Genomic DNA, 27,043 nt, shown 5'->3' with positions numbered 1-27,043 from the left:
CTTTGCTTTAATGCTCAAACCTTTTCAGACTCTGGGAGCCTAAACAAGCCAACACTTTCTTTCCCCCAACGGCACTGATACCGTTTGTTTGATGAAACTGCCAAATTATTCCACGTGAAACTGCCAGGGCTTATTAGAAAACTGAAAATGAGACATTTTTGATGTAACACAACATTACAAAGGTCAATGATAAACTCCTCTTTGAGCTCCAATTGCCTAAAACACAACTATTGTCCTGTGTGCACAGCATGAAAAGAGGAAACAAACAAAAACCTCAAAGCAAGCATTTATCCAAAACTGAGGAGCTAACCATTTTCATGCTAGTAAGCCAGGAAATATACTACAGCTAGTCAGTCGCAGTAGCTCTCAGAGGATTTTTATATTTTCTCCGGACTGTGCCATTTACTTCTTCCAGCTAATGTGTGAATAAAGCAAGGAATTGTCCAAAGAATTTAAAGCGAGTGAGTGGATGTGTTGACGACTTGTACGCAACCAGAAGAATACAAACATTCAACGGAGAACAAACAACAGGTTTTACAGGGAGTTACATGCTGTTACTTGACGAACAAGAGATGTTACCACCATCAGCCTCCAGGCTTAAAAACATTTATCTAATCAAGAATCTGGAGCTGGATCATGCATAAGCAAAGTTAGAGTAAGAAATGTTGACAAAAGTAACAACCTAAGAGCACTGGTACCTCTGGGACACCCTGCTGTGAAATGTGAGACTGAGAGCGTTTACTGTTATTGAACAGACTTGACTACGCAAACAGTTCTCATGCTCTCTGTCAAAACTCTGACCGAAGAGAAACGCTGATGCTCAGGGCTCACGATCAAAAATTATAGACATAATAATGGGTTAATAATTCCAGTTTCACCTCTATACAAACATTTCTCAGGGCCTACATAGATCCTCTGGAGGCAAAAATAATTTGTTGAATGGTAAGGGTCAAAAAGCCACAGTTTGTTCTGTAATAAATAGTCTGGAATCCAATAAAACAGACAAAAGCTAAAATAAGAGGAAGCTGGTGTGAGGGAGTATCTGTAGCCGTCATGAATGAATGACTGTGGCAGTTGGACCACAAATCCTCCCATGCTGTTCAGGTTGCGCCTAGCTCACTTGTCTTTAAAAAGAAAAAAAAAAGAGTGTAAGAGCAAGAGTGACACTATGGCTCCACCCTTTGAAAAAGCCTCTACTGTCTGCCAAATATTACTGCATAAACTTTGTAGTGCAAACTGATTGAGTAATGAGTCAGCACGAGTAGATTAGTGCTAGCAGCGCTGCAGAGTTTTTGATATCTCTCAACATTTGGAAGTAATTTCCCAAAGGGTCTGGGAAAACCTCCATTGCTCTCAGCTCCAAGACAAACAGAAATGTGTTGCTGGCAGTGATTAACTCCTCTGCTCATTCATAAGGCTCTTGGCCCAAATGAAGGACCTCTGGCCTGGGGTAATTTGGTGAGAGGCCTCAGACTGTCACCACACTCACTGTGGGAGCCACTTACTGGATCAGAACCTGCAGGTCAATCAGAGGAGGCGTAAGCTTGGATAGTTTCCAGTGGGAAATGAAAGAGAGGCATGTACAGTATGTCAGGGTGACTCAAGACAAACAGTTGATGGAAAAGGACCTGAACTCTGAAGTAACCTGATCACAGCTACACCTACTGTCTGCAGGGGTCATGGGTGGAATGACAATGTGCAGGAGCGAGCCAAGCTTCAAAGAGGCCACACCTTCCTTTTCTGGATACACTGGTGGAAAGTTCAACTTCCGTGCCTGAGTATAATTTTTGCGTACTTCTACTTCAGTATTTCAATTTATTGCTGCTTTACAGTACAATCCTACTACATGACAGGAAGAAATAATGTAGTTCTTGCTCCAATGCATTTATTTGCCAATTATCCTGATTTGTAATATGTTTACATGACTTTTCATGAGGCCGACCGGTTAGCTCAGGTGGTAGAGCACAAGACTCAATCTTTCGGGGTCGTGGGTTTGAGTCCCGCTCCGGACGGCACCACTTCCCATGGGCTCACCACCTGTGAGAGGTGCTGTAGGACTTCGGTGGCATTGTGGACTGGGTGGGAGTTGCCCCTGAGACCTGGACCTAGATAAGCGGCAGATGATGACATGACTTTTCATGAGGATTTTTTTCTTTTTGGCTGCTTTACTTGCACTTTCCATTATCTTTACTTAAGACTTCAACAGGTTGTTTTTTCTTGCCACTTGGGGGCAATGGAAGCAAACTGAGAATACAACACTGATATATCATCCCCAGTATTATCATTCATTTGGAGTTTTGTTTCTGGCCACCTGATAAATCTAAGTCCAATATTCTCTCTCTTTTCGTTCGGGTTCTGTTTTGATAATACGTCTATACTTTAACCTGTATAAAAACTTTAAATGCAGGACTTTTACATGCACTTAAATTTTTACAGTTACTGTACTGTTACTTGTACTTAAGTGATGTATCCGAAACTGCAGGTGCATCACTGAAAAAAATGGTTTTCTATCAAGGGAATGGGCTCTTAAGTCATCTGCACTGAGAAAGAGGAACAGTGCTCAGCACAGCGGATCCAAGAGAAATAAGAAAAACTGTAACTGTATGATAGCTTGCTAAATTTTATTGAGTAAACAACAGATGTAAATAACAAATATCCCTTTGTGGAAACATTTCTTTATTTTAATTCTAAGATACATTTTCTTCTACCGTATTTTAAGACATTAGGTCTGAAGTTAAGTTAATAAATCAACAACTTCTGACAGTGAAAAATGAGTGGGAAGGAGCAGTCATTAAGTTTTTCTCCCATGTCCGCTCGCTGGCCCGGGTGTCATTATGTTTGTGTTTTGCTTTGTCCCCTCCGACATCAAGAGAGGAAACCCATCCCCACGAGCAATGTGCATGACGGGGGTGTTCACCACCCAGGCCCAGCTCTTCTGCCCTGTCATTGGTCACCACGAAACCTGCATCAGTTTAAAACCAGACACCAGCTTCTTCCCTCCCTTCACACAGCACTACCCCTGCAAAAACAGACAGAGTTAGTGAGTGTGTGTGTGTGTGTGTACGTGTGTGTGTCAGACCTCGTGAGAGATAACCAGAGTTGGTCTCAGGATGCCTGCGTACGCCACCAACATGAGGCTGAAGTTCCCCATTGTGGCCTTAGCCTTGGAGATTATCACCATCATACTGTTTGCGGTGTTTGTGAGGTATGATGACGGCAAAGGTCACGGGCACGACGCACACGCCAATGAGACTCACCATGAACAGAATCCTTTGGCTCTCTACCCCAGTAAGTCTATGCGGGACTGCACACTGAGGGATGCTCTGCTGCTAGATGTCTGAGTGTTTGGTCACTAGACTGTTTAGTGTTTAGAGAGTTTAAAAAAGATGGATTATCAAGTTTTTATCTCATTGGTTCTAACACACTTTGCAGCTTTGAGGTTAAACTTACTGTTAATTGGTGAAAACGGAATATCCAGCAAAGCTTGTGCCACCTAAGAGAGGAAAGGGGCTGAAAAGTTAGATTATTTTTCAAGTTGTTTTGCTGACAGCAGCAAAATTATTGGATTTAGATGTTAGGCAAAATGCTCAAATTCAGCTTATTTTATTTTAAAGTAAAAACAATAAATCTACAAATCTTCCATATTTCCAAGCTTCAGTTCTAGTCTTGAACTTTGAACTGTTTGAGTGAATGGAAAAAGGTCACTTTCCTTCATTGGAATAATGTGAATTCTATTTTAAGTGTATAATTTTCCAATTACTAGCAAACAGAAATAGAAGAATTTAGAGGCTGTTTCAAGTGCAGGTCTGCTGAGTGCAATAAGAGGAGTCATGGGGTCGCACTCTCGTCAGACACAAGGTCTATTCACGTACATGCAGCTGAGGAGTCAGGAGGATCCTGCAGGGGAAAGTGTCAGGTCTCGTGCAGTGGAGGTCACATGTGATTTACATTAATGCCTCAAATGCAGATACAGTAAAAGAGCAAAGACAGATGGTCAGTGGAGCAGCAGCAAAACACTGTTTGAATCCTGTGTAGCATTTTTAAAAGCATAATTTTCAAGGTGTTTTCGCTTAAATGTGGATACTCAGTGAGTGCGAGGCAGTTCGACCACTTATCTTCATGAAGATATCGGCAACATGAAGTTGTTCTCTTACTGTATGAATGTCTAATCATAACTGGGTGGGGCACATGTGACACATAGAGATTAGCTCAACAGTCAGTATTAAGGCTGAGGATATCTTCCTCTACAGATGGGATGTTTCAGAAACACACTGTCTAGAGACAAAGTCGTTTTCAAAATTTAAGTCATTATTTTGATTCCTTTTTCACTTTTGATTGTGCTGGGCAAGAGATAAAATTTAAAGATCTTATCCAGTCACAAAAAAAAATAGTTTTTTTGAATAATAAAAGGTGACAAAGATGGTTTGCATTCAAACTAGCTGTTATATTAAATAACCAACATCATTATGTATCCATCTAAAACTTAGATTAAAAGTTAGCACTGAAATTTTCCCTCCGATGAATGTAAAAACAAACTTCAATATCAAACTCTGCACATACAGCATTCTGCACAGTGAAGGTCAAACATTCAAGGAAAGAAACAATAATCACTTTGGAGCAGAAGGAAGCTTCAAAAAGATTTATCTTCATGTGCCAACAGTCAACTGCCATTGTGAGATATAAAGGGACGTGCATCTAAAGTCCATCTTACCTTTGGCACAGCATGCTCAGTTAAATATTTAAATTATGCTCCAAGAGCTAAAGCCATGACTATTTAAAATGTGACCGGACAACGTGAAAAAGCGCAAGGCCTGCGGTTGCGTGCAGAGAGATCCGCTACCCAATGCATACCAGACATCTGTAATTATAGGTTCAAAGCAAGACAAATAAGCAGAGAAATGTGGACTGGAGCGAGTGAAAAACTGTCACAGCTTTATCATCAAGGAGCAAATCAGTTTTTTTTTTTATGTAAATGACAGAAATAAATTCTGGGTGTCTCGCATGATGAATGCTATAGAAGTTTCTAATTTCGACTGTTGGAAAGTAATTTTATCTAAATGAGGAGTTGATTTGCGTAGTGAAAACATCAAAAGCAAGGAAATTAGTTTCTCCAGCATTTGAAAAATGAAATAATGTTTTATTTTTTGCACTGGTTGCATCACTTGGTCATTACAGGCTGCACTACAGTAGGTCCTGAGGGGATTCTCTATCTGTTGTCTTGGCTCACCCAATTCTTCAGAAGATTACTGAGCGTTACCTAACATCTGGGCGTGGTGCCAGTCACTGCGGCTGCTTTCCAGCTTTACCTCCTCCCGGTCCTCAATCTACACTACAAGCCCCTGCTACAAGGAAAGCAAGTCTGAGTCAGCTAGCTGAGAATGGGAGGGGGGGGTCGAAGTGCAAGCTGAGGGACAAACAGGTTTTCTTCAAAAACAGCTCAATGGAAAGTGAAGCAGTGAAGTAAATCAGACATTTACAGCTCGACTCGCTGCTGCTCCTATCAAAATGTTCAAAATGCTGATCGCATGTTGTCGTGCACTGAACAATGACACGACAGGATATTTTAAGATGATCACTAACACTGTTTTTTCATTATTTGCTTCTCGAAAGTCATTTTGTGCCACAGTATTTGGCCCCGTTCTCCCCTCTGTGGGCGTGAAACGAGGGAAGAATGTCTTTTAAAAGAGAGAAATTGACCAATTTGATTCCACAGTGATTGATTTCACAAGGTTAAATTGGTGTATTACTTTTATATCAAGCAGCGGAGAACGTAACTATCAGGCTGACGATATGAAATACGACTTAAAACGTCCCTGAATACAGACTGATGATAAAACACAAAGAACTGAGAAAGAAATTGCTGAAAAAAAGTACATTTTTGATATGCAGCAGTCAGGCAACAGCTCAGACTGCGCACACTGGCCACCTCATTTTTTAAGATGACTGGTTAATAAGTATTCAGTTGTTAAAATACTAAACATCATTTGAGAATGTGGAGAATAGACCCATATAAAAACCATCACAGCTAAAATGCTCCATCTTCAGCTTCTGCCTCACAAATGTAGATGTAGGCGTTTTAATGTTCAATGTGTTAAAAATGTGCTGACACACTATATATGGAAATACTGTTCACAAAAATAGATGTGGCTGAATTTAATCTCCCTCATTAGTCTATCATTCTAACACTGCTGCACTTTAAACTGGTGCTCATATTACTGTCTGTGTATTATGGAAATGCATCCTAAAGTAAAGTTAAGACATTATTTAAAAATGCTATTTGTTAAGTGAATCAGAGTTGTTGTCTTACACTGCTCTAAAGCACTTGTGAGGATTAGAGGTTTCTCACTTTGAGCCACAAATAAAAGCAAACATGTTCTCATAAAAATATAGTGTGTAATGGATAAAAATGTCCCAAAAATGGATATTTAATGTTATTTATAGGAATATTTCCAAAGTTTTTTTTTTGCTTTCAGGGAGTTATATGTAACTGCAAGGTAAATATCAAGCTACAGCCAGCAGCCGGTTTGCTTAGCTTAAGTTAAGTTGTTAAGTTTATACTTTATTAATCCCACCTGGGGAAATCACTCTCTGCATTTTACCCACACAAAGTGAACGAAACACACACACAAGCATGCACATGCACTTGAGACGCTGTGGCAGGGGGTTTCCCTAGAAGGAGCCCGGGGACAGGGGTAGATCGGTGCCTTGCACAGGGGTACCACGGATATGGTCGCGGAGGGGGGGGCGTCTCCTTCACCACCACCCATATCCATTGTGCGTATCGTGTTCGAGGAATCGTACCGGCGACCCTCCGATCTCCGGGCGGTCCAAAGTCCAAAGCCGCACACCTAACTTGCTGCGTACCGGCCGCCCCCAAAGCTTAGGACAGAAACAGGACAGAGGGAACAGCCAGTCTTGCTCGGTCTAAAGGAAACAAAATTTGCCTGCCAGCTCCTCTGAAGCTCGCTAACAAACACTTACTGAGACGTCCACTCTGAGCGCAAAATCTAAGACCTAATTTCCATCAAAATAGCAACAATTCACTTTGCGTCGCCACATGTGACTGAACCTCCCGCTGGTTTGCATCTCTCCTCCCACTTGTACACCGTGTGCTCTGCCCCTGGCACCAAAATTCTACCCAAAACGCCAAAGCGAATTTCAAGGTCAAGAAAATATGAACAGGGGGACACTATTACGAATATCTATATAACTCTCGTCAAGAATGCTCTTACTTCCCAAACCGGTAAACTATTTCTTTCAGACTGCGAAGACCTGCCTTTTACAAAGGAGAGGCTACGTGTGTCCTGTCTAGACAACAGAGGCTACTGTAATGTTCACTATGGACTAAGGAAATGAAGCCCATTGTTTCCCAGCCTCCGCATATCTCCACCTTGATACATTTTCCATATGAGGGTCTCATCACTTCAAGCTTAAAGGCTTTCAGGAAACAGGGGTCCCACTTCCTGTCACAATGACTACTCTTGGAGGGAGTGCCCCAAAGTTTTTCATGTGTTCTTAGAGCTGAGAATATAGAAAATGAAATGTGGGAAATCAACCAAATTCCAAACCCTACCCTACCTGAGTTTAAACTTATCAAAATCATATGCACTTAACAGAACCAGTGCAAGAGCCACAAACAGGCTCTCAACAGAAACAGCAGGAGCGTGTTCCCAGAATCCCATTCATAGTGTGATTTAATTGCTTTTCCAGCTAACAGGTCACAACTGACAATAGAGCTTTCCTGTGGAAGGATATGAATCCGGTGAAGTCCAATAACTGCCCAATAAATCGTTTAATTGAGGGCAGCATTTCATAATAGTGTTTCATCTGATTCAATTTCATGTCCACATTTAGCTGAGACTAAAGTGAGGCTCTCGCAACAAAGAAGTCCACAGTCATCAAATCAGCAGCAGAACTGACCTCCCTTCTCATGTCTCCAGTGTTTCAAGATGTCCACGTCATGATCTTCATTGGCTTCGGCTTCCTGATGACCTTCCTCAAGAGATATGGGTTCAGCAGCGTGGGCATCAACTTACTCCTGGCCGCCTTCGGCCTGCAGTGGGGCCTCCTCATGCAGAACATGTGGCACCTGGACGACGGCAAGATCAAAATCAACATCTCAAAGTACGACTGTCTCCTCTACACGTGTTGCAGTTAAACATACATGACTACTCAGCAGCTGTTCAATAAACGTGTCCCACTGGCTGCTGAATAGCTCCGATCACTTTATGTTCTGTAGACGACGAAGACCGAAGTGTGCTAGTCTGGGAATTTTTATATTCAACCTCTTCCCCCTGTTTTCCTAATGACTTCTTTTTCTTTCCATCTCCTGCAGGATGATCAATGCAGACTTCAGCACAGCTACAGTACTGATCTCCTTTGGAGCCGTTCTGGGTAAAACCAGCCCTGTGCAGCTCCTCATCATGACCATACTGGAGATCACCATCTTCTCCATCAATGAGCACCTTGTGACCAATGTTTTAGGGGTGAATACACAATGACACATGTATACGTTGATGTGAAGAACACCACATAAATTCCTGTGTGTTGAACATGGATTGGCATGACTGCATTGTTATGGATTCACTTTCCTTTCGTAGGCCAACGATGTCGGAGCATCCATGACCATCCATGCTTACGGAGCCTACTTCGGCCTGTCAGTGGCTCGAATGCTTTACCGACCAGCTTTAAGAAACGGTCATGAGAACGATGGATCTGTTTATCACTCTGATCTGTTTGCTATGATTGGTAAGAGCCAGTTACGCTTTAAACTAATTTAATCTGTTAATCATCTGTTTGAGTTTAATGAGTTTTATTAGGCTGTAATTTTCCTTCACTGGTTCATCACTGGCCTCCTGCACATGTATGGCTTGTGCCACCTAGTGGACACAAATAGCCATGCAGCACATACAGTGATTCAGCCAAATTGACCTCAACTGTCTGACAGTCCTGTTGAACAAAAATTAATACGAATACTAAAATGTGCAAGTATGTAACTTGCAGTGTGGTTTGATGTGACTGAGACTGATCCAAATGCTGTGTCTTTATCACCCTCTTCTACAGGAACTGTCTTCCTGTGGATGTTCTGGCCCAGTTTTAACTCGGCCATTGCTACTCAGGGCCTCCCTCAGGTCACCGCAGTGATCAACACCTACCTCTCCCTGGCCACCTGTGTGCTCTCTGCCTACGCCATCTCCAGCCTCGTGGAACACAAAGGAAAACTGGACATGGTCGGACAACGTTCCCCTAATATTCATAGTAATGCTATTTGAATAATTTAAAAAAAAAAGCTAATCCAGTTTTATACTCGCTGTTCTGTCTTTATGCTCTATAGGTGCACATTCAGAACGCCACCTTGGCTGGTGGCGTTGCTGTGGGAACGTGCGCTGACATGAACATCGAGCCCTTTGGGGCCATGCTGATTGGATTATTGGCTGGCGTCATCTCTACCCTTGGCTTCAAGTTCCTAACTGTGAGCTGAAAGTCTCACAAAGTCTCTGGGAGGCTGTGATGGGCATTTTCCACAATTTTCTACCATTTTATACCATTACATGTACATTAATCAATGATCAAAATAATCATTAGTTGCAAACCACATGATAGTTAAAAATTTGTCTTCGTCCACCATATATGATCAGTGTATTGTTCATGCCCATTTTTTTGATATCAAGATGCACATTTCACCTTTTAAATTCATTTGGTTGCTACAAGATGCCTCCTTTCCTCCTCTGCAGCCCATCCTGGCATCCAGCCTGGGCATCCAGGATACCTGTGGTGTCCACAATCTGCATGGCATGCCTGGCATCCTGGGCGGGTTGGCTGGTATTGTGGCCGTGGCTTTGGAGAAGGGACAGAAGTAAGGGCCATGTTACTCACCACGAGTCTTCACATACATCTAGTGATATATACAAATATACACACATAACTGTATTGCAGCTATGAAATAATTTTATACTCCAGCTAAATGTCAGCTTCCAGCTCTTACACTCCCGTCTCCTCTCCTCCTCTTCAGCCGTAACGCTGCCATGCAAGCTGCTGCCTTGGCTTCATCCCTCGGGTTCGCTTTGGTTGGAGGTGCTGTTACAGGTGGGTGGAGATAAAAATGAAATCATAAATGTGACACATAACAGTTAAATACCTTTTGTGACTCAGTGGAAAGGGCAGGGTTCATAAGATTTTCCAAAAGGGCAACATCTGAGCGATCAAACAATTCATTTTCTTCTTCAAGGTTTAATAATGAAGTTGCCGATCTGGGGACAGCCTCCAGACCAGAACTGCTTCGATGACTCTATTTACTGGGAGGTGAGAAATCCTGTTCCTCATAAATATCATCTCTAGTTTCTTAAACATTACAAGTGATAGACGTAGAGGCCTGATATTTTTTCAAGTTATTAAATATGTGGTTTTGGGATCATGTCAGATAGATGTGGTTCACTGCAACAGTATAATTTAGGCTTACATTCATAGAAAAAAAAATATTCTTGTAATTATTTCAACTTTCTGGTATTAGTGAATATAAGCAAATGACTGTCTTCTGTCCAAAACATGTGCACTCATGTTATTTGGGTCTGTTTCATCATGCTTTCCAGGTTCCTGAGGAGGAGGAGGAGAATGAGGAGAGCTTGGCTCATGCTGATCACTCGAAGAACAAAGCAGAGGCTTAAATATCTGCCAGCCCTCCACTGAGCCCAAAACTAAGAAGGATTATTAATCAGCTACATGATGACCACAGATATCAATTTGTTTTTAACAGGAAGGGCAGCGAAATGCTTACATTATAGTGTGAGAAAATCAGCATATACATGAGCTATTTTATTCTGAAAATTCAGAACATAAAGATTAATCACAGTTACACTAAGAAAAAAAACTTTTAAGTGTTTGAAAAGAAAAATATTCACCTTCAGGGAAAGTTAAGTCACTTATCCACAGCCATGGGCCACAGACGTTAGCAGTTTCACTGCCAACACACTACCACTTCTATAAGCTTTTCTTTATGTCATTTTATATTATAAAAACGATAAAAACATGTTTTAAGATATTAGCATAGTATGTATTTTACTTGTTTATATTCCCATAGACCTTGCATATGTATTTCTGCTGAGGCTCAGGTCAAAGAGAGGAGTCAAACTTGGCTTTGACCTGCGGCTTCACGTCACCTCACTGGAGCCCAGTCCTTCAATTTGCAAGGAATCAGAGTCAGACTGCGTGAAACCAGCAGCATGGCTCTGACAAGGGCAGGGATAGTCACATGATATTTTTGTAACTAATGAACCTTTGCGCGTCTTATCTTCTAAGCATTTTCTGTCTATCTGAAGGCAGCTGTACAACTTCTTTTAACGCAATGAAGATCGCAATTCAGAGCTCTGCATTTAGCATTAGACTGGTTGTCAATTGGCAAGCTGAGGTTTATGGGTTTTTTTTCTCTCTTTACTATTTACATCAAATGTATTCTTACATGTACATACAGTTTAGTTCTTAGATGGATTGACATAGTCAGTTTTATCAAGGCCCTGCAATGCCAAAAAAGCACAACTGGTACTGAATATATTTCAAATATCTTAAAGGAATGCAACATAAACCTGCACACTGACAAATAAGAAAGTGCCAGCATTTTATTAGGTGCAGGCGTCTTTTTATCTTTTTATACCCATTTTCTCCATAACATAACAGTATGATACATTTTTATGCAGCAATGTCTTTCTTTTCTCTGCAGGTGATTTAGTGTTTCTTTCTTTCATTCTGAGTTTTTAATCTGTCACACCTGCAGCAAACTTTCTCCATATATCACAGGATTAGAGCTCACTTCATCTTCTCAAACAACATGCATGGTGCTGGAGTGCAGGAGGACAGGATTTTAGTGTGTTAAACATCAAAACACAGGACTGCAGGGCTAGATGAAACTGACTACACAAAGCGTTAATCAATATTTTGGTTTGTCAAATGACTTATGGTGCCCAGAACACTGAAACGCATCAAGATTTTGTATTTTTATACAGTGGGCATATGCTCTTATTTGTATAATATACTAATACTGTCATAATAAATATGTTTTTGTACAATACCGGTGTTTGTTTTTGTGGTACTATTTAAAATGTTGTTACAACAGCAACATAAACAACAATTCTTAACATTAAATGTTTGTGTAAATGTTTGTTTACACAAAGCAGTGGCGGTTCAACATTGAATTACTCCCTGGGCGAGACCCCCTCCGAGCGAAGAAAGTCGAGGTGACTTTAGCCCACTAATTCCATTACAGTATTGCTCTTTACAGCTTTATCTTACCTGTTTTAAGTTTTGTTACCGAGCAAGGAGCACCATGCTCGGTTAGCAGTTAGCAAGGTAACCTCGTGTTCTCTGGGTCACCCCTAGGGGCGCTGTCGCGGCTTCTCTGCGGTTTTCACTCCCGTGTTCAGAGCTTGACCGTAGCCAGCCGCGGTGCATCACGGGATACAAAATGTTTCCTCTGAGTTCGAGCTAATGCTAATTTACGAGAGTTAACATCGTATAAATATATATTGCACTCTTTTTTTTGTGCAGCGACTTTGGTTTCAGGATATATTTGATATTGTTACTGCATTCCACTGAAGTCATGGTGAGTACAGAGCCTGTTCTTTTACGAGCACAAGCAGTTTATGTAACATCTTAAAGCGCATTTTAGCTTTAGCTTTGTAAACGTAGCCCTGATTCTGAAGTGTTACACACCAGAGAAGGGACAATCCATGTATTAACGATTCGGTAAATAAGTATTTTTAACAACACCACGATTGCTTATTTTGGGCTTCCTGTTTGAAACGAAAACACTGAACGTTAAAGTGTTTAACTTTATTAGCTAACGCGTTTCTTCAGGAGCGCAGATCAGATTTCAACGAAAAACTATCTCGGATCACAGATAGCGATACTTATCTATCGACACGTTTTATTGTTAAAAGCAGCAAATGCACTGTCATGCGAGGCAACGAATATGTCAGTAGGATAATAGATTGCTGATCGGCTACATAAAATAGTTGACACGCCTATTCTTGCTGTTCTCTTTGTTTTTAATGGTAAAAAAAATATTCGTGGTGTGAAATTCTCTGAAATAAGGAGAACACGCTTATACGAGACTTAGTATTTGGTGGTATAAACACTTTTGCGGATCTGTCTGCCCAGCCTCTGTTAAACATCTGTTTTTGTTTCTAGTCAACAAAAGCGGAGTGCAGAGTCTCCAGCTCCAGCTCCAGAACAGACGAACGGACGAGATCAAGGAGCAGAGGCAAGACGACCTTAAACACAGAAACTCACCTTCACATCAAACATCTAAATAGTGAAAGGCCGAATCCACTGTGTCACTGTTTCTCCTCTCATTGGCACAATAGCCTGTGGTCAACGCTTCAAACCTTCAAATAGTTTTCCTCTCCTTGCTCCTTTTCAGCAGACCTTCACCAAGGGCAATGTCAAACAATGAACACTAGATTTGAAATGATCCGGATCTACCCTAAAAGTTTTTGGATATAATTGTACATGTGACACCAAAATAAAAATTTAATTCATTATTTCATTCTAATATTTTCTTTGTATATTGGTTTGTATTTGTGTTTTCTTTTTTGTTTGTTTGTTCTCAGGGCGAGAAAAAAGGAAGCGGAAGCGCAGCCGTAGTAGATCTTCCTCCTCATCCTCTTCCAGTTCATCATCGTCATCTTCATCATCTTCATCCTCATCGTCCTCTTCTTCATCAGGTTCATCACACTCATCCAGCCGCAGTCGAAGTAGCTCGAGCAGCAGTGGTAAGTGTACATCCAAAGTCTGCAATGCGTCCAAGAATCTTCATGATAGATATGCTTCAATGTGTTGGGGTTTTTTTGTTGTTGTTTTTAGACTCCCGCAGTAAATCCAGAAAGCAGTCTAAGAAAAGGAAAAAGGAGAAACAACACAAAAAAGTAATTTTCTGCACACTTGGTTTCATGCATTTTTTTTTCAAGTCACTCACGGAAAACTGACCATTACTTATTTTGTCTTCTGAACCAGAAAGGAAAGAAAGAGAAGCGACACAAACGTAAAAAAGACAAGAAAGCAAAAGGAGAAGACAATTCAGGACCTGTACAGATCTCTAAGGTAGGGAAACGTGCATTCAGTAACAGTCCATTCACCTTCTCATTACACAATATAGCCAAGTAGACAAACACCACTCAAAGCTTCTGTTCATTTCGATTTTGACTTGTTTTCCTCTCCACCTCAACATTAAATCTTGACCACACATGCTCTGAAACACACCACACCTCACAAGGTGTTTTTTTTAAATCTCAAATCAGTTTAATGTGACAGTAGTAGGTGGTGATGCTGATCATTTTATAACATTTTGGGAAGGATTTGGTACTTCAGTCCTGCTAATATGATGAACATATTACAATTCATGTGCCACACATAAATGTAGAAACTTTGGATTCAAGTCATTCTTATTCATTTCTCCATATTGTTTCTTGTAAGTTACCTTTGCTATCACAGACTGATTGTATAACATTGTCAGTCAATATCATTTTTCTATATTTTTTTTTTTTTGCACTGTAGTCCCCATAAACATACATTTGTTTTTCTTTCAGTACTTGAAGGACAGGAAAAAGGGCAAGTACAGCATGATTTCAGGGAAGAAGATAAAGATGAAAGTAAAGAAGTCAAAGAAAGACAAACAGGTAATGTCATCTTTTCGCTGTCAAATAAATGACCAAGCGTGCATTTCATAGTTTGTGAATGGATTGTAATTTGCTTTGGCTCATATTTCCTTTTTTTTTGTTACAGCGGGACAAAAATCGGGCAGAACTTCTCGAGTTCTTGAACTCTACCCTGTGATGCCACTGTGGACACCGGTAGCGGTGGTTAGGCTCAGACATGTCAGCAGAACTCAGGAAACAACAACTCAGCTTTGATTTTTCTGAGGAAGAGATGATGAACACGACCTGAACTGACACAGGGGGCAGAACTGAGCCGGATGGAGGGAAAGAGCTCTGTCTCTTGCAGCAAAGTGAGATGGCGCTATCCAGTTTCCCCATTCTTCAGCTTTTACTCTGATAGCTTTTGCGATATGAGAAGAGTTTATGTTGAACTGTGTCGCCTGAAATTTTATCTGTACCCAAGATGTTTCCACAGTAAAACTTGGCTGTGGGAACCACAGTGTTATCAGTGTGTACTGATATCCTAGTTTTTAATGTGTACATTTGTTTTTTTAAAAAAAAGGATGGGAATGATGTTTAGAACGATGATAATCGACTCTACGTTGTGTTTGATGATTACTGTACGACTTACTCATAACATTCATTCCCCAAATTCTGTCACTTCTGTTGTGAATTTTGTTCCAATATCCGTTATTTTATTAAACTGAAAAACAAAACACAATCACTGTTGGTCCCCTGTATCACACCATTTGAAAACTCTACATGGACGATGGAGTAAACCTGTTGTGTACTGCTGAATCTTCCTGTGTGACAAACAAGAAAGAAACAGCAATAAACGGCTGGGAAGATGCTGATTTGGAATGTTTCACTCAAAAAGATCGGGTGACATTTAATGATAATTTCTTTGCATCTTTTCACAGTTGGAAAGCTTTCAGCCTGCTGACCTTGAATCATGAATTATAGTCTTTGTGCTGCTGCAAGAAAACAAAGCGCAGTCTGTGGCAACAGCATGCCTCACTCAGAATGACGTTAATGTGAACATTGATTATTACCTATATTATGACTGAATGAGTAACATCTATACAGAAATCTCATGGAAAACCTCTCAGGCCATTTGTGTACGTTTTCTCCTGCATCAAGACAACCTTCAAAGTACATAAATATCCCTACCAGGCTACAGTAAATATCTCTCAGTGCTTAGATGCCAAATCTCTATAAAATATAAAAGGCATCACTGCAAGAGGTGATAATCTCAGGCACAGTTTAAACTGGTGCTGAAAATCAGTGTTGTCAAGGTATCGAAGATCTAAGAAAAATCCCTGACATTGCCCTTTCAGATGTACAAGTAAAAGGTAAGTAAACAGATCAAATGCTGAGTGGTCTCATACTGTAAGAGGAAGGAGGATGATGGGATTCCTCCTCCCTCGCCTGGTGCAAAGTGGATGTACTGCAGCTCAGTCCCACCACAAATGTCCCACCACCACTGTCTCGTGAACGCTCCACATCAAACGACTTTACTGCTGCTGGCTCCTTTGTATCTGAAATCAGGCATGCTCCATACCCTCTGCGATCTCTCCATCCCTCTCTCCACATCCTCTGACACCGTTTTGAGGTCGCTCAGTCCCGCTCCGTCGGCCACAGCGGAGGTCAGACCAACCGTGCTCCCGAAGGGGTTGATCTTGATCCGGGACCTGAAGTTCATGAGGGACATGCTCATGGCACGTTTGTTGTTCCACTGGCGGGACAGCCGCTGCGCCTCCTGCTCCTCCTTCAGGTGGTCCAGAGCCTCCAAGAGGACGGAGCGGAACAGGCTGGACACCTCCTGCACATCAGGATCATTGGCCTGCATGACCTCCCTGAACCTGTCCAAAGCAAAAAACACAGACCCCATTAGACCCCTTTGAAAAAGGACAAGGGGAAAACATGGTTCCAGCTTTGAATATATTCTTTCTAAGGTAACTGGAGTTACCACCTCACGGGTGTATGCAGTCGAGTTGCAGGAAATATGGTCACAAGACTATTTTCTTTGTCATTCCCCTACTCTCTCCATACGTTTCCTGTTTTCACTGTCCCTCAAACATACATTACATAAAATTACTTTTAATAAATTAAATTACATTGAGTTAAATTAATTGAAATAAATAAAAAAATTAATTTAAACCTTGACCTTGAATTTCTCTCTAATTTCTATCAGAGTAAGCACCAATGCAGGTGAACTGAAGAAAGAACCTAGGCCTTTGCGCAAGAGAACATGCGCATGATGGCAAATGTTATAAAAGGCAACCCAGATTAGAGTCATCAGCACCCCACCAGCATGACCAGCACACTCCTGCTAACCCCCCAATTACTCCTCCTTCTCCTCCTCATAACAAGAGGTGCTGAGGCCTTAACGAGCCTTTAAATAGACGTCTATTCGGGAACCTGTTTCCCAGTAAGAGCTTCCAGTTAACAGATGATTGGCTTTCTTTCTTTTTCTTCTACTTAGACCAGAGCCACAAACTCCTGTTAGCGCTGAAGAGAAATAATGATGTTTGGATCATGTTCAGGAAAGAAAAAAACTATAACAAAGCCAATTTTCTTTTTTCTTTTTAACATTTTATTTATTTATATTAGATATTACTCTGTATGGAAAACTAGCAGTAAAGTTTCTTTGGGGTAAAGAACAGGACTGGCTGACTTTTGGGAAAACCCAGAGGTATCTCTCCCATTTAGAGGCAGCATCATTTAATTACTCTTCACAGGCAATCTGACAACTGAGGTCTTCGTGCAGCTAATTAAAATCTCAAAAACATGCTCCACTTGGTCCCTGTTGTGCGCGTGTAACTTCCACTTAGTGTTTAGCTCCTCACCGCTCACCTACATTAACACCTCTCAAACTGCTTCCCAAAAAACTGTCAAACTCTTAACAAGACACCTGAGACCTCAGCAGCTTTCTGCGAACAGATGCTGAGATGAGCTCAGAACGACTCTGCTGCAGATTAAAAGACGGAGACGCCAAAGCATTACAGAGTCATGTGTGGGGATGACAGAGGTTGGCAGGCTGATCGGTTTCCGTGACGAAACATCTCCCTGTCTCTGCCAGCGACAATGCTATAGTGTGTTTGTCTGTCAGCAAAATTTACTAAAATGGTCTGCTGTTTTTTTCCTCCTTCACAATCCGACTGAAGCTTTCACAAATCTAAAGCTGTGTTTTAAACAGACTTTTATGTCCACTTGTTAATCTAGTCAAGATTTGCCAAGACTAAGTGTAGTGGTCTTTGATCTAGACCTGGTCTGATGTGACCTGGATCGGGGGAAAAAAAAACAATGGAATCACACTTCATGGATATTTCATTACAACCTGCTTTGAAAAATAGAACTTCTTGGAGTTTGTCCACTAGTGCTGAGTGACTAAGTTTGACTATTAATTCTTACATGAGATATGAGATACATCCAAATGAGTTTTCCAGCTCTTAGTCAGAAACGGGCCCAAAGTGAAATATCCATGGCTGCTGCCACAGTGTCCTCTGAGTTATTTCATGACTCATTGTTAGTCAGATCCAGATTTTGACTCTGAATTACACCATCACCACAGTCTGTCTCTCTGCTGTTCAGGCTTCAGGGGAGACTTTTTGAAAAATGTCATATTAACACTGAGCTGTGTGATATTGAAAAATTAGCATATTTATGGGAGGTGGAGGAAGTACTCTGATCCTTTCCTTAAAGGCACCAAAACAACAAAAATACTCTGTTACAAGTAAAAGCCGTTCATTCATTCATTCATTCAAAATCATGCTTCTTCATGCTCCAGTTCTTCAAACATTTGTCTGTGTTTTTGTCAGCTCAGTGTCTCCTTACTTGAGTATGACCAGCCCACAGCAGGACGGCGGCACCTTGGAGCAGAGGTCCTCCAGGCCGAGCCTCTCCCCGGTGCTGATGCTGTAGGTGGAGCGAGGCGTGCTGGCCAGCCAGCTGTAGTCCACTCCGGTCTTGAGGCGCCGGTACTCGTTCTCCCTCTCCCTCTGCTGCCTCTCCGCCTCCTTCAGCTGCCACTGGAGCTCGAGCATCAAGGTGTCAGTGACCACATCAGCCGGGTCCCGCCGGGGGCTCCGGTAATAAGGCTCATTCCAGCTGAACCAGGAGGCCATGGCCTTGTCCTCCTTCACAGGCCCTGACGAGGGAGAGACAATCAGAGAGAGTCATCACACTGAAATCATTCGATGTGACCTGAAATTAAACAAGATTGTAGAATATTACCACCAAGCTGTTAAAATGTTTGCTCAGATTAACTGATTTCAGGGTGCAAAGTGCTTTTTCTTTTTTTTTCCCAGTAGGCTCACAGATTAGATTTGATGCTTTTATTAAAAGCAATGACCTGAGAATGAGACATTTTGGAAATGTTAGACAGTAATTGAAGTCAGGTGTCTCTGTACTTTGCAGAGCTTTAAATGTGAGACCAATAAAACAAAACAAACAACACAGTTCACCTGCACCAAGCTGCACTGTACAACATGTAACTGATTGTCTAGTTCAGTTGATTAAATGTTTTTTTAGCTTTTCAACACTGTCTGGAAAAGCAGCAGCTGTGGGGAAGACACTATGTTCTTGTTAGTTTTGACACCTTTTTTCCTATTTATAAAAGAAAACATGTACGTTTGCATAATTTTGCATAATTTATTACACCACATCCTCGGTCTGTTTCTACATCTGGACATATTTCCAATAGAGAGCGTCTCCCATCTCTGCCTCCATCAGCTCTTTGTTCTACAGGCGTCGTGTTCGCTCCCACAGATGCTGTATTCAATTCCATCAAGAGCGAGTCTTTTGTCTTCATTGCTTTTTGAAATGAAAGCACAACAAAATGTAACAATGGAAGCCACTGATGAAGGTATCATGAGTTATTAATTCAAAAGATCCACATCCACTGCTTATACTCTGGAAAGACTACGAATGCTGTGATTAGAACAGAAAGGATTAGTTAGTGAATCGATTAGTCGATCGACAGAAAATTTAACAGCACCGGCTCTGACGCTTGATTAATTGTTTAAGTTGTCATAACTGCTAAAGCTGGTTCTAATCTCTTTTTCTTTTGTGATAGTAAAATAATTTAGAGCTGAAACTATTTGCCAACTATTGGATTAGTCGATCGACAACTATTTTCATAATCAATCGTTTTCAAGCAAAAAAGCTGTGAAAAATGCTAAACGCTGTCTAGCTGCAGCTTCTGAAATGTCAGGATTGACTGCTTTCCTTTCTGTCATCAATCAGTGTAAACTGTCAAACAAAACAATACATTCTAAGATGTCAGGATGGGTTACTGGTTATTTTTTCACTAAGGATTAATCGAAAAAATAACTGCCAGATTAATCAGTAATGAAATTATCATGAGCTGCAGCCCTGAAACTAACAGAGTATCTTTGGGTCTTGGGAAAACAAAAAGACAAGCAATTTGAGGAACTGAACACCTTGAGCTTTGGGCATTTTTCACTTTTCTACTATTTTGTGGCTCAAACAACTAACTGATTATCCAAGAATATAATAGGACAGTTAGCATTAGATGGAACCTCACCCAAAAGTGCTTCAGCAGACACAGTAAATGTATTAGCAGCAGTAAACATCCTTGTGGGTAATCTCTCATTCTGTAAATTGGCTTCTTTTATTAGGTGTCTACTTAGTTTTGTAACCGTCCTCTTTTAATCTTGGGTTAAGCTGTTGGCATGTTGAGGTTGTCCTCCAAACCACAGCTGCTGTACATGTTTTACACCCCACTCTCCTGTGCTGCAGTGGTTGGTGAATATGATCACAAGCAATGAAAAGCTTTCATAACAGTGCGACACAGTGCACAACCCTGCTCTTACCTCTGCACCCGACTATTTAACTATGAGCTGATTAACCCTTCAAAATGGAGTCAAACACAAAGTAGCTATGGAAGCGTATTGCATTCACAAAAGAAAAATAACAAAGAATTTAGAGACTTTAACTCGAAATTAACTTAGAATTATGACTTACTTTCTCATAATCCGGAGGTTTCGTGTTCATAATCACCAGATAATACACACTATAGGGACAGGAATTAGAACGCTTCAGAACTTGCCGAGACTCAAACCCGAATAATCGGGTTTTTAAGATTTTTTCAGTATCAAAGTGATTCATTGGTACTTATCAGGATATCCAGTGGTATATACCAAAGAGGAACTGTTAATAGCTAATTCGGCTTATTTGATTTTCCAAAGTAAACACATATAGGCTTAAAAAAATAGGGCTCAAGTTGCAGCCCACAGTATTATTGTGGGTTAATCTAGATCCAGGGAACCTTATAGGCTACTTCCTGTTCATCGGAAAAGTTTAAATCTGTTCAAACAAGTGAAGACTTTTAACGATTAATGTAACATTTTCCGAAGTATTCTACTAAAAAAAACATAATTAAAATTATTGTTAATTATATTAATGTTCAAACTCATACTCGTTGCATAGATTTATAGGATAGACATTTAAATCAGGTAGAGTACAAAGCCTCTGCCTTCTCAGAAAGCAATGATTCACATCTAAACCTTTTTCACAAGCTCCGCATCTCGTAATTATGGAAGACAGTCATAATTTTCCTTTGTGAACGCAGTGCGCTTTAGTACTGTGATTCAAATGCTAACAGTGCCTGTTACACAAATGAGTAATTTGTTATTCCAAGAGTTTAAAAATGATTTATGCTTTGGCATCATATATAATGATTCTTTTACAATTACAGTTAGTTTAATTACTTTAATCTGTCGATTATTTGTCTTGTTTTGTCATCTGGAGACAGGTCATCTGCTTTTCTTTCTCATGTCAACCAGTTAATGGGAGAAAACAATTATATAATTTATAATGGACATCAGAATGTTAGTTGTTCATTATTTATTTTTTCAGTAATATCCCTGTGTTTAAAATTTCCAGCCAACGTGTTTCTGTCTTGGTCTCCCTCTGAATATGCTCAACCCTCAAGTGCTCACGTCCATTGAGTCCATCTGTTGCTGTTTACTGTAAAGCAGAGCTGAGAATGAATGGGGGGGGGGGGGGGGAAGAAAAGAAAAGAAACAAATTCTTACCTCTTCTTCTGTTTCTTTTTCTTAAGTTTGTCTTGGGCTCAAGAGAAAACAGAAGTACTGTAAAGCAGAATTAGAGCAGAGAGCAGACAGATAGATTGATCCTGAAGAGACAAGGAAATAGAGAACTGGATTCTCTCTCTGCTCTCGTCCTCTCACAGTCCCACAGTATTATCTCCACCTCTCTCTCTCTCTCTCTCTCTCTCTCTCTCTCTCTCTCTCTCTCTCTCCATCTTCCCCCCTCCTCCTCCCCAGGAGCATCTCTGGCCTGCCTTTACTTGTTGCAGGAGGTTGGGGGCACCATCTCCAACGGGAGCCATTGGATCACGGCCCCTGATGAAGCGCCTGTGCAGCGTTTTACGATTCGCCGTTGCCATAGTGATGCTCCCGAGGCTTGTTGTCCACAATAAGCTCCATCAGCTGAAAGGGAGCTAGAGAGCGATGAAGAGGCAGATAAAGAGGACAGAGTGGGTAGAGCAGCGAGATGGAAAGAGGGAGATAAATCAAAGGACGTTGTTTCGAGGACACGGTTAGTGTTGTGTGGGCTCACCGGGCTTTGACGACTGCTTAGTTAAGTGGTGCAACATCTGCAAGAGGTCGCTCAGCCTGTGTAAATTAACTTCCCACAGATAATGAGTCTCACTGGCCCGGAACAGTCGTGCATGAATTATAGGAGGCTTGGAAAAGTGCTAATTGCAGAAGGAAGTGTTTGTCAGTGTGTGTGTGTGTGTGTGTGTGTGTGTGTGTGTGATGCAAATGATAGAGAAGCAGAGAGAAAAGGAGTCCAGATTAAATGTGCAGTCGTTGTGTAGGTGGATATCAAGGTTTGTTGGTTTATGCTGTGTGTAGGTGTAAGCAGCTAACCTCAGACGGTTTCCTTCTGCACACATTCACAGTAACAGTAAAAACCTCGCTGCACCTCCACCACACCACCATCCTCCTCCTCCTCCACCTCTTACACTGCTACACTGCTAAATAAAAAGCTGGGTGAACTATGAACTCAGTTTAGTTACAGCAGAAACAGCAGCATACACCAGTGTAAACAGAAAACAAGTGTGTTTTTAAATAAACAAAAAAAATACAAATTTAAATTCATTGCTTCTGATCATAAAAAGAAAACTGCACACTGACTCCACGTCACAAACTTTCTTCAGATCAAAATGTTTTTAGAAATGTTTACCATCCTGATATATTTTCCAATACGCTGTTTGTGCTTGATAACAAATAATTCAAATGGTGCACAATAGGCCTTTTTGACAGCAGACGTTTTAGCTTGTCAGAGTAGGAATAGTGCAGGTGTTATAATAACAGTAACAATGGCGAAACAGTGAGACAGCCAGTCAGCATGAACAATGCAGGGACCCTGAAAGTGATGCAGCTGAATGGAGTTCAGCCATCATTCACTTTATTACTTACACCTGTGATTTTTCTACTGAGACGTGTCTGAATATCGTCTGTGAAAAAGGGCCTACGAAAATGCAAAAATCTGTAGTTAGGCAATGGAAATTGTTCCTCCTGTTAATCTGAAAGCAATTTCAACTTAAGCAAATTTTCAACCGCATAGTACCTGTAATTTTATTGCCTCATAGCTCACATTAAAAAGGAATCTAAGGTGGGTTTTGGTGGGTTAGCCCTTTATCATGTCCCTGATCTTCCTCCTGTAAAAGCCAGAGGCCCACTCTGTAGTACAAGCAGTGTTTACATACAGTACATGATGTACATGAAGGCACTTGGCAGGGTGTCAAACTGCACTCAAACTGAACAGCAGCACCACCCAGACAGAGGACAACACTCCTGTTTGCAGCCATAGTGTCATGTTTTTAATCTGCCTGAATAAATATCCAGTCAGTGTGAGCAAGAGCGAGGCCTCCGCCACGTAAAAGCGGTGTGTCTACCTCAGCTCCAAGGTGACAGATGGGCAGGTAAGCTCTCCCTGTAATCCAAACAGATGACAGTGCTAATCCTCTAAAGTGATTCCCTCCATCAATCCCATGTTAACCTCACTCGGTGAGTAGCCACGGGGCTCTGACGGTGCGTCACCGGGCGCTGATGTTGTTTGGTGAAGGTTTGGCAGATCTGCTGTGAATGGTGTTGAGGCACCTGTACGCTCTGACGCACGACAACAGCTTTTAGACCCCCACCTCATATCATCTAATGTGTTTGTCAGCCACATCTAGAATCCTGTGCACATGGCCGTAACATGGTGGAGTCACACTGGGTGTTTGTGTTTTATAGTGACCCACAGTGTCATTAACATAAAGGCGGATCAGGGTCATTCAGAGGTTGTTCAGTGTTTTTAAGGTACAGAAAAAGCTGATAAAACTGGCTTTTGATCATATGGGCACCTGAGCATGTAACTCTTTTATCCTGTTGCTGTTTATTATGCCTGGAGAATCTGGGGGAAACAAAATTACATAATTTCAAAACCACCATTCTTCTTTTTCTTTTTCTAACTACACCTCTTAGAGGCATTTCAGTCCAAGCAAAGAAGCAGAATCACCTTCAACTGAAAGCTCTCTTCTGGTATATTCTGCCCATCTTATTGGGACTGTGATAATTTTTTAGGCCTAAATTGACCTTTCCATAACTGTTGTCTCCACTATGAACTGCCAGCATGGGTCGCTGCAGCCAAATAAACCTTCCTACTGTGCATACAACCAGTCACTATTGGTAAAATACAACAAAAAGTGTTCAAAAAGGTTGTTTAAATAATTGAATTCAGTAATGTTCTCTGTGATGCAGGTATTTATCAGTCTCAGCAGGGGGCGTCACATCACCATGCAGCCTGAGGCTTCAGCTCTGTTAAGTTACAACACGTATTCTATTCAGCAAACCAGTACAAACAGCTCAACAACGAGACTCTGTTCAAAGTTATCTTCTTTGTTAATGGATTTGTTTAAAACAGTGAAAAGATTTGTGTCATGCACACAAGCTGACCCTGATCATGTAAACCTCGTTATCTCTAAGAGGCGATCAGGACATGTAATATATAGACAGTGAGTCAGCATTACTCGAGGGGAAGCACAGATTGGTCATAAGAGCCTGAACACTCCCTCTAACACTGCTGTGAATCTACATCATGTCTCGGTAAGGGTCCTGGTGTTTGTATATTTTCATTCTGGATCAGATTGGGATCAGTTAATGTTTGGAAAAAAAAAATTGATCAACTTCAGCCACTTTTGAATCTAAATTCAATAACCTATTTCCTGGCCTTATTGGTTGATTCCCTATTTTCATTTATTTTTCTTTATTGTAAACCATGTGACATTTTATGCTGAAATTGAAACCAACCAATGTTGCTCCAGGATTTCGTCAGCACTTAAACGCACCACTAGAGGGTAGATTTTCTCCACTTCAGCGGCTAAGAGGCTCCACACAGAAGCTCTTGGTCTCTTTTATGTCTTTATTTGTGCTGTAGCATCTCAGTGTGTTGGGATCATAATCTTCACAGGTGGTATCAGTTGAGTTGTATAGGTTTTGGGTGGAGAACAAGGGGATCCTGGGTGTACAGAGGGAACAAATGTTTTTGTTTTGAGAGCTCATACTTCACATTCTTGAGATGAAAAGCCTGAAAAGTTTGATCAAATAAACAGCACAGTGCCTCACCTACTGAACAAATATTAATACAGGAACAGTGTTCCTTACTGGACTGCTATAACCACAAGGAAAAGAGGGGATGGGGCTTCAGAAGAACATCCGACAGACATGTTAGGGAGTTCAACATGTGCCGTAAAGTGCACACTGAACTTTTTGTACAGCACATTACAAGACAATCAGGCCTTCTTACTCCTCCAGCAAAGAAACTCGTAGTGATGGTGTGCTGCAGACTGAGCTGAATGTGAGCTTTGTTTAATTGTCAGGCAAGTTCAAGAAAAGCCCCCCCCCCCCACCCAACCGAACACATGTGCACAAAGCCTGACGCTTTGTGCACTCCACACTGAAGTGAACTGAGAAACAGTCATATGATAAGCCGTGCTCAAAACACAGATGCTGACGTTGAACAGGCGGAAAGTTTTTGTTTCTCCGTGTTTGCAGGTTTTTCTGTTTCTTTCTGTTGAGTTTTTAACTAATAAATTATCAGCATCAAGACAAAAAAGTTCAAAGTTAAACTTCTCTATCACAATGTGCTGTGTGTGCACATGGTCAGAGGCATGCATTAATTTACACACACAGTAGAAACTGATGAATCCCCCACTTTGATTTGAAATGATCACACATATGGTTTACCAACATTTCTGTTCATACACAACACTGATAAATGAAGGACCTGAATTTTTAAATACAGGACTTTTGCTTGTAAATGGAATATTTGTACACTGTGATATTACTACTTTTATTTAGGTGAAGGATCTGACTTTTTTCTTCTGCCACATTAAAAGGAAAAAGGTGGAGAATTTTACAAGAAATGTGAGCAGGGTTATAAGAACAAGGGAGGTGAGGGGGAGTTCCTGGAAACAAAAAGAAAGATAAGAAAAGAAGGATTATGATTTTTTTAAAAACTGCATCAGAGGGTTTTAAGAGCTTAATGCTAATGTATAACGCTGTTTCATCATTTCACTGCAACTCTACTACTGCAAACTAGCCTGAAAGGGTTTCTTCATATTTCACATATTCAGCTTTCTTCCTTATCTGACTCAATAAACAGCCACTAAAAAAATTCGCTCCTTGCTCAAACTTCATTATGTAATCCCAAAGCCGTGCAGTAACAGACATGTTCTTTAACATCTGACTGGAACTCAAACAGGCTCCACTGCAAAGTAGCAAGCCGCCCTCTGGTGTGACTCTAGGGAAGGAAGTTCAGGGCAGATCACATGAGTGCAGGGAAAAAAAACTCTGATTTGCTGACATCCCCTTTTTCATTGGCCTTTGTCCAGCGTCCCATTTCACTGGAAAAGCCTCTGTAGACTGCGGACTAAGGTCAGTGAATCTGCACAGGGAGCTGAATACTGTCACAGCTCATCGTGGTCTGAGCCACTGGATAAGCAGGTGTAAAGAAATTGTAAAATGAAGCTCGATGACACCTCATAAAGACCTGAAGGTGTAGCTTTTAAAGGTTCAAAGTACCTGATACCATTTATTACCATTAATTTATGATTAATGATAATAAATGGAGGTTTTTTTCTTGCACAGATTTATCGATTTAATTAAACAGTCCACATTTTGGGAAATACACTCATATCCCATTCACATTTTGAGATTCATGTCATTTAATTAAATGATAGACTTCTACTGAAATGAGTTGTAACATCTTTCAAGTACATCAACCTTTTCCGGTTGTAACTAATGGCTTACTTGACATGAATGATATTTACAACTCAGAAACTGAAGTTCAAAAATACA

General features: G+C 41.0%; 3 protein-coding genes across 4 annotated transcripts; 2 read left to right on the top strand and 1 right to left on the bottom strand.

The window, feature by feature from the left end:
* Positions 1–3,016: 3,016 nt before the first annotated feature.
* On the top strand, positions 3,017–12,061 carry rhag (Rh associated glycoprotein). Its single transcript, XM_041064153.1, has 10 exons — positions 3,017–3,288; positions 7,941–8,124; positions 8,336–8,486; positions 8,601–8,748; positions 9,064–9,230; positions 9,335–9,472; positions 9,735–9,856; positions 10,013–10,086; positions 10,229–10,302; positions 10,590–12,061. Exons 1-10 carry the CDS (start codon positions 3,111–3,113, stop codon positions 10,662–10,664), a joined length of 1,311 nt encoding a protein of 436 aa, XP_040920087.1. The 5' UTR covers positions 3,017–3,110; the 3' UTR covers positions 10,665–12,061.
* Positions 12,062–12,433: 372 nt separating this feature from the next.
* Positions 12,434–15,366, top strand: si:ch211-22i13.2 (uncharacterized protein LOC553945 homolog). Its single transcript, XM_041063672.1, has 7 exons — positions 12,434–12,592; positions 13,180–13,252; positions 13,602–13,763; positions 13,855–13,916; positions 14,005–14,091; positions 14,577–14,666; positions 14,773–15,366. Exons 1-7 carry the CDS (start codon positions 12,590–12,592, stop codon positions 14,821–14,823), a joined length of 528 nt encoding a protein of 175 aa, XP_040919606.1. The 5' UTR covers positions 12,434–12,589; the 3' UTR covers positions 14,824–15,366.
* Positions 15,367–15,460: 94 nt separating this feature from the next.
* On the bottom strand, positions 15,461–21,832 carry rd3 (retinal degeneration 3, GUCY2D regulator). Of its 2 annotated transcripts, none has more exons than XM_041063671.1 (3): positions 21,707–21,832; positions 18,483–18,795; positions 15,461–16,507 (listed from the first exon to the last, which is right to left on the bottom strand). In XM_041063671.1, exons 2-3 carry the CDS (start codon positions 18,770–18,772, stop codon positions 16,150–16,152), a joined length of 648 nt encoding a protein of 215 aa, XP_040919605.1. In that variant the 5' UTR covers positions 18,773–18,795; positions 21,707–21,832; the 3' UTR covers positions 15,461–16,149. The 2 variants fall into 2 exon arrangements, with proteins under 2 accessions (XP_040919605.1, XP_040919604.1); XM_041063670.1 differs by lacking the exon at positions 21,707–21,832 and adding an exon at positions 20,634–20,792.
* Positions 21,833–27,043: the final 5,211 nt, after the last annotated feature.

The sequence above is a fragment of the Toxotes jaculatrix genome, chromosome 19 (assembly GCF_017976425.1).
Source record: "Toxotes jaculatrix isolate fToxJac2 chromosome 19, fToxJac2.pri, whole genome shotgun sequence".
Taxonomy (NCBI): Eukaryota; Metazoa; Chordata; class Actinopteri; family Toxotidae; genus Toxotes; species Toxotes jaculatrix.
The sequence above is the reverse complement of the archived record's forward strand: the minus strand, read 5'-3'. Positions and strand labels throughout refer to the sequence as shown.

Bases quoted from the DNA above. Each gene is read 5' to 3' on its own strand.
- rhag (XM_041064153.1), top strand. From the start codon at position 3,111: ATGCCTGCGTACGCCACCAACATGAGGCTGAAGTTCCCCATTGTGGCC. The intron at 9,231-9,334 runs GTCGGACAACGT...TATGCTCTATAG, and splicing joins ACAAAGGAAAACTGGACATG to GTGCACATTCAGAACGCCAC. The intron at 10,303-10,589 runs GTGAGAAATCCT...CATGCTTTCCAG, and splicing joins ATGACTCTATTTACTGGGAG to GTTCCTGAGGAGGAGGAGGA.
- si:ch211-22i13.2 (XM_041063672.1), top strand. The intron at 13,253-13,601 runs GCAAGACGACCT...GTTTGTTCTCAG, and splicing joins GACGAGATCAAGGAGCAGAG to GGCGAGAAAAAAGGAAGCGG. The intron at 14,092-14,576 runs GTAGGGAAACGT...TTTTTCTTTCAG, and splicing joins GACCTGTACAGATCTCTAAG to TACTTGAAGGACAGGAAAAA.
- rd3 (XM_041063671.1), bottom strand. From the start codon at position 18,772: ATGGCCTCCTGGTTCAGCTGGAATGAGCCTTATTACCGGAGCCCCCGG. The intron at 16,508-18,482 runs GTAAGGAGACAC...TGCTTTGGACAG, and splicing joins TGTGGGCTGGTCATACTCAA to GTTCAGGGAGGTCATGCAGG.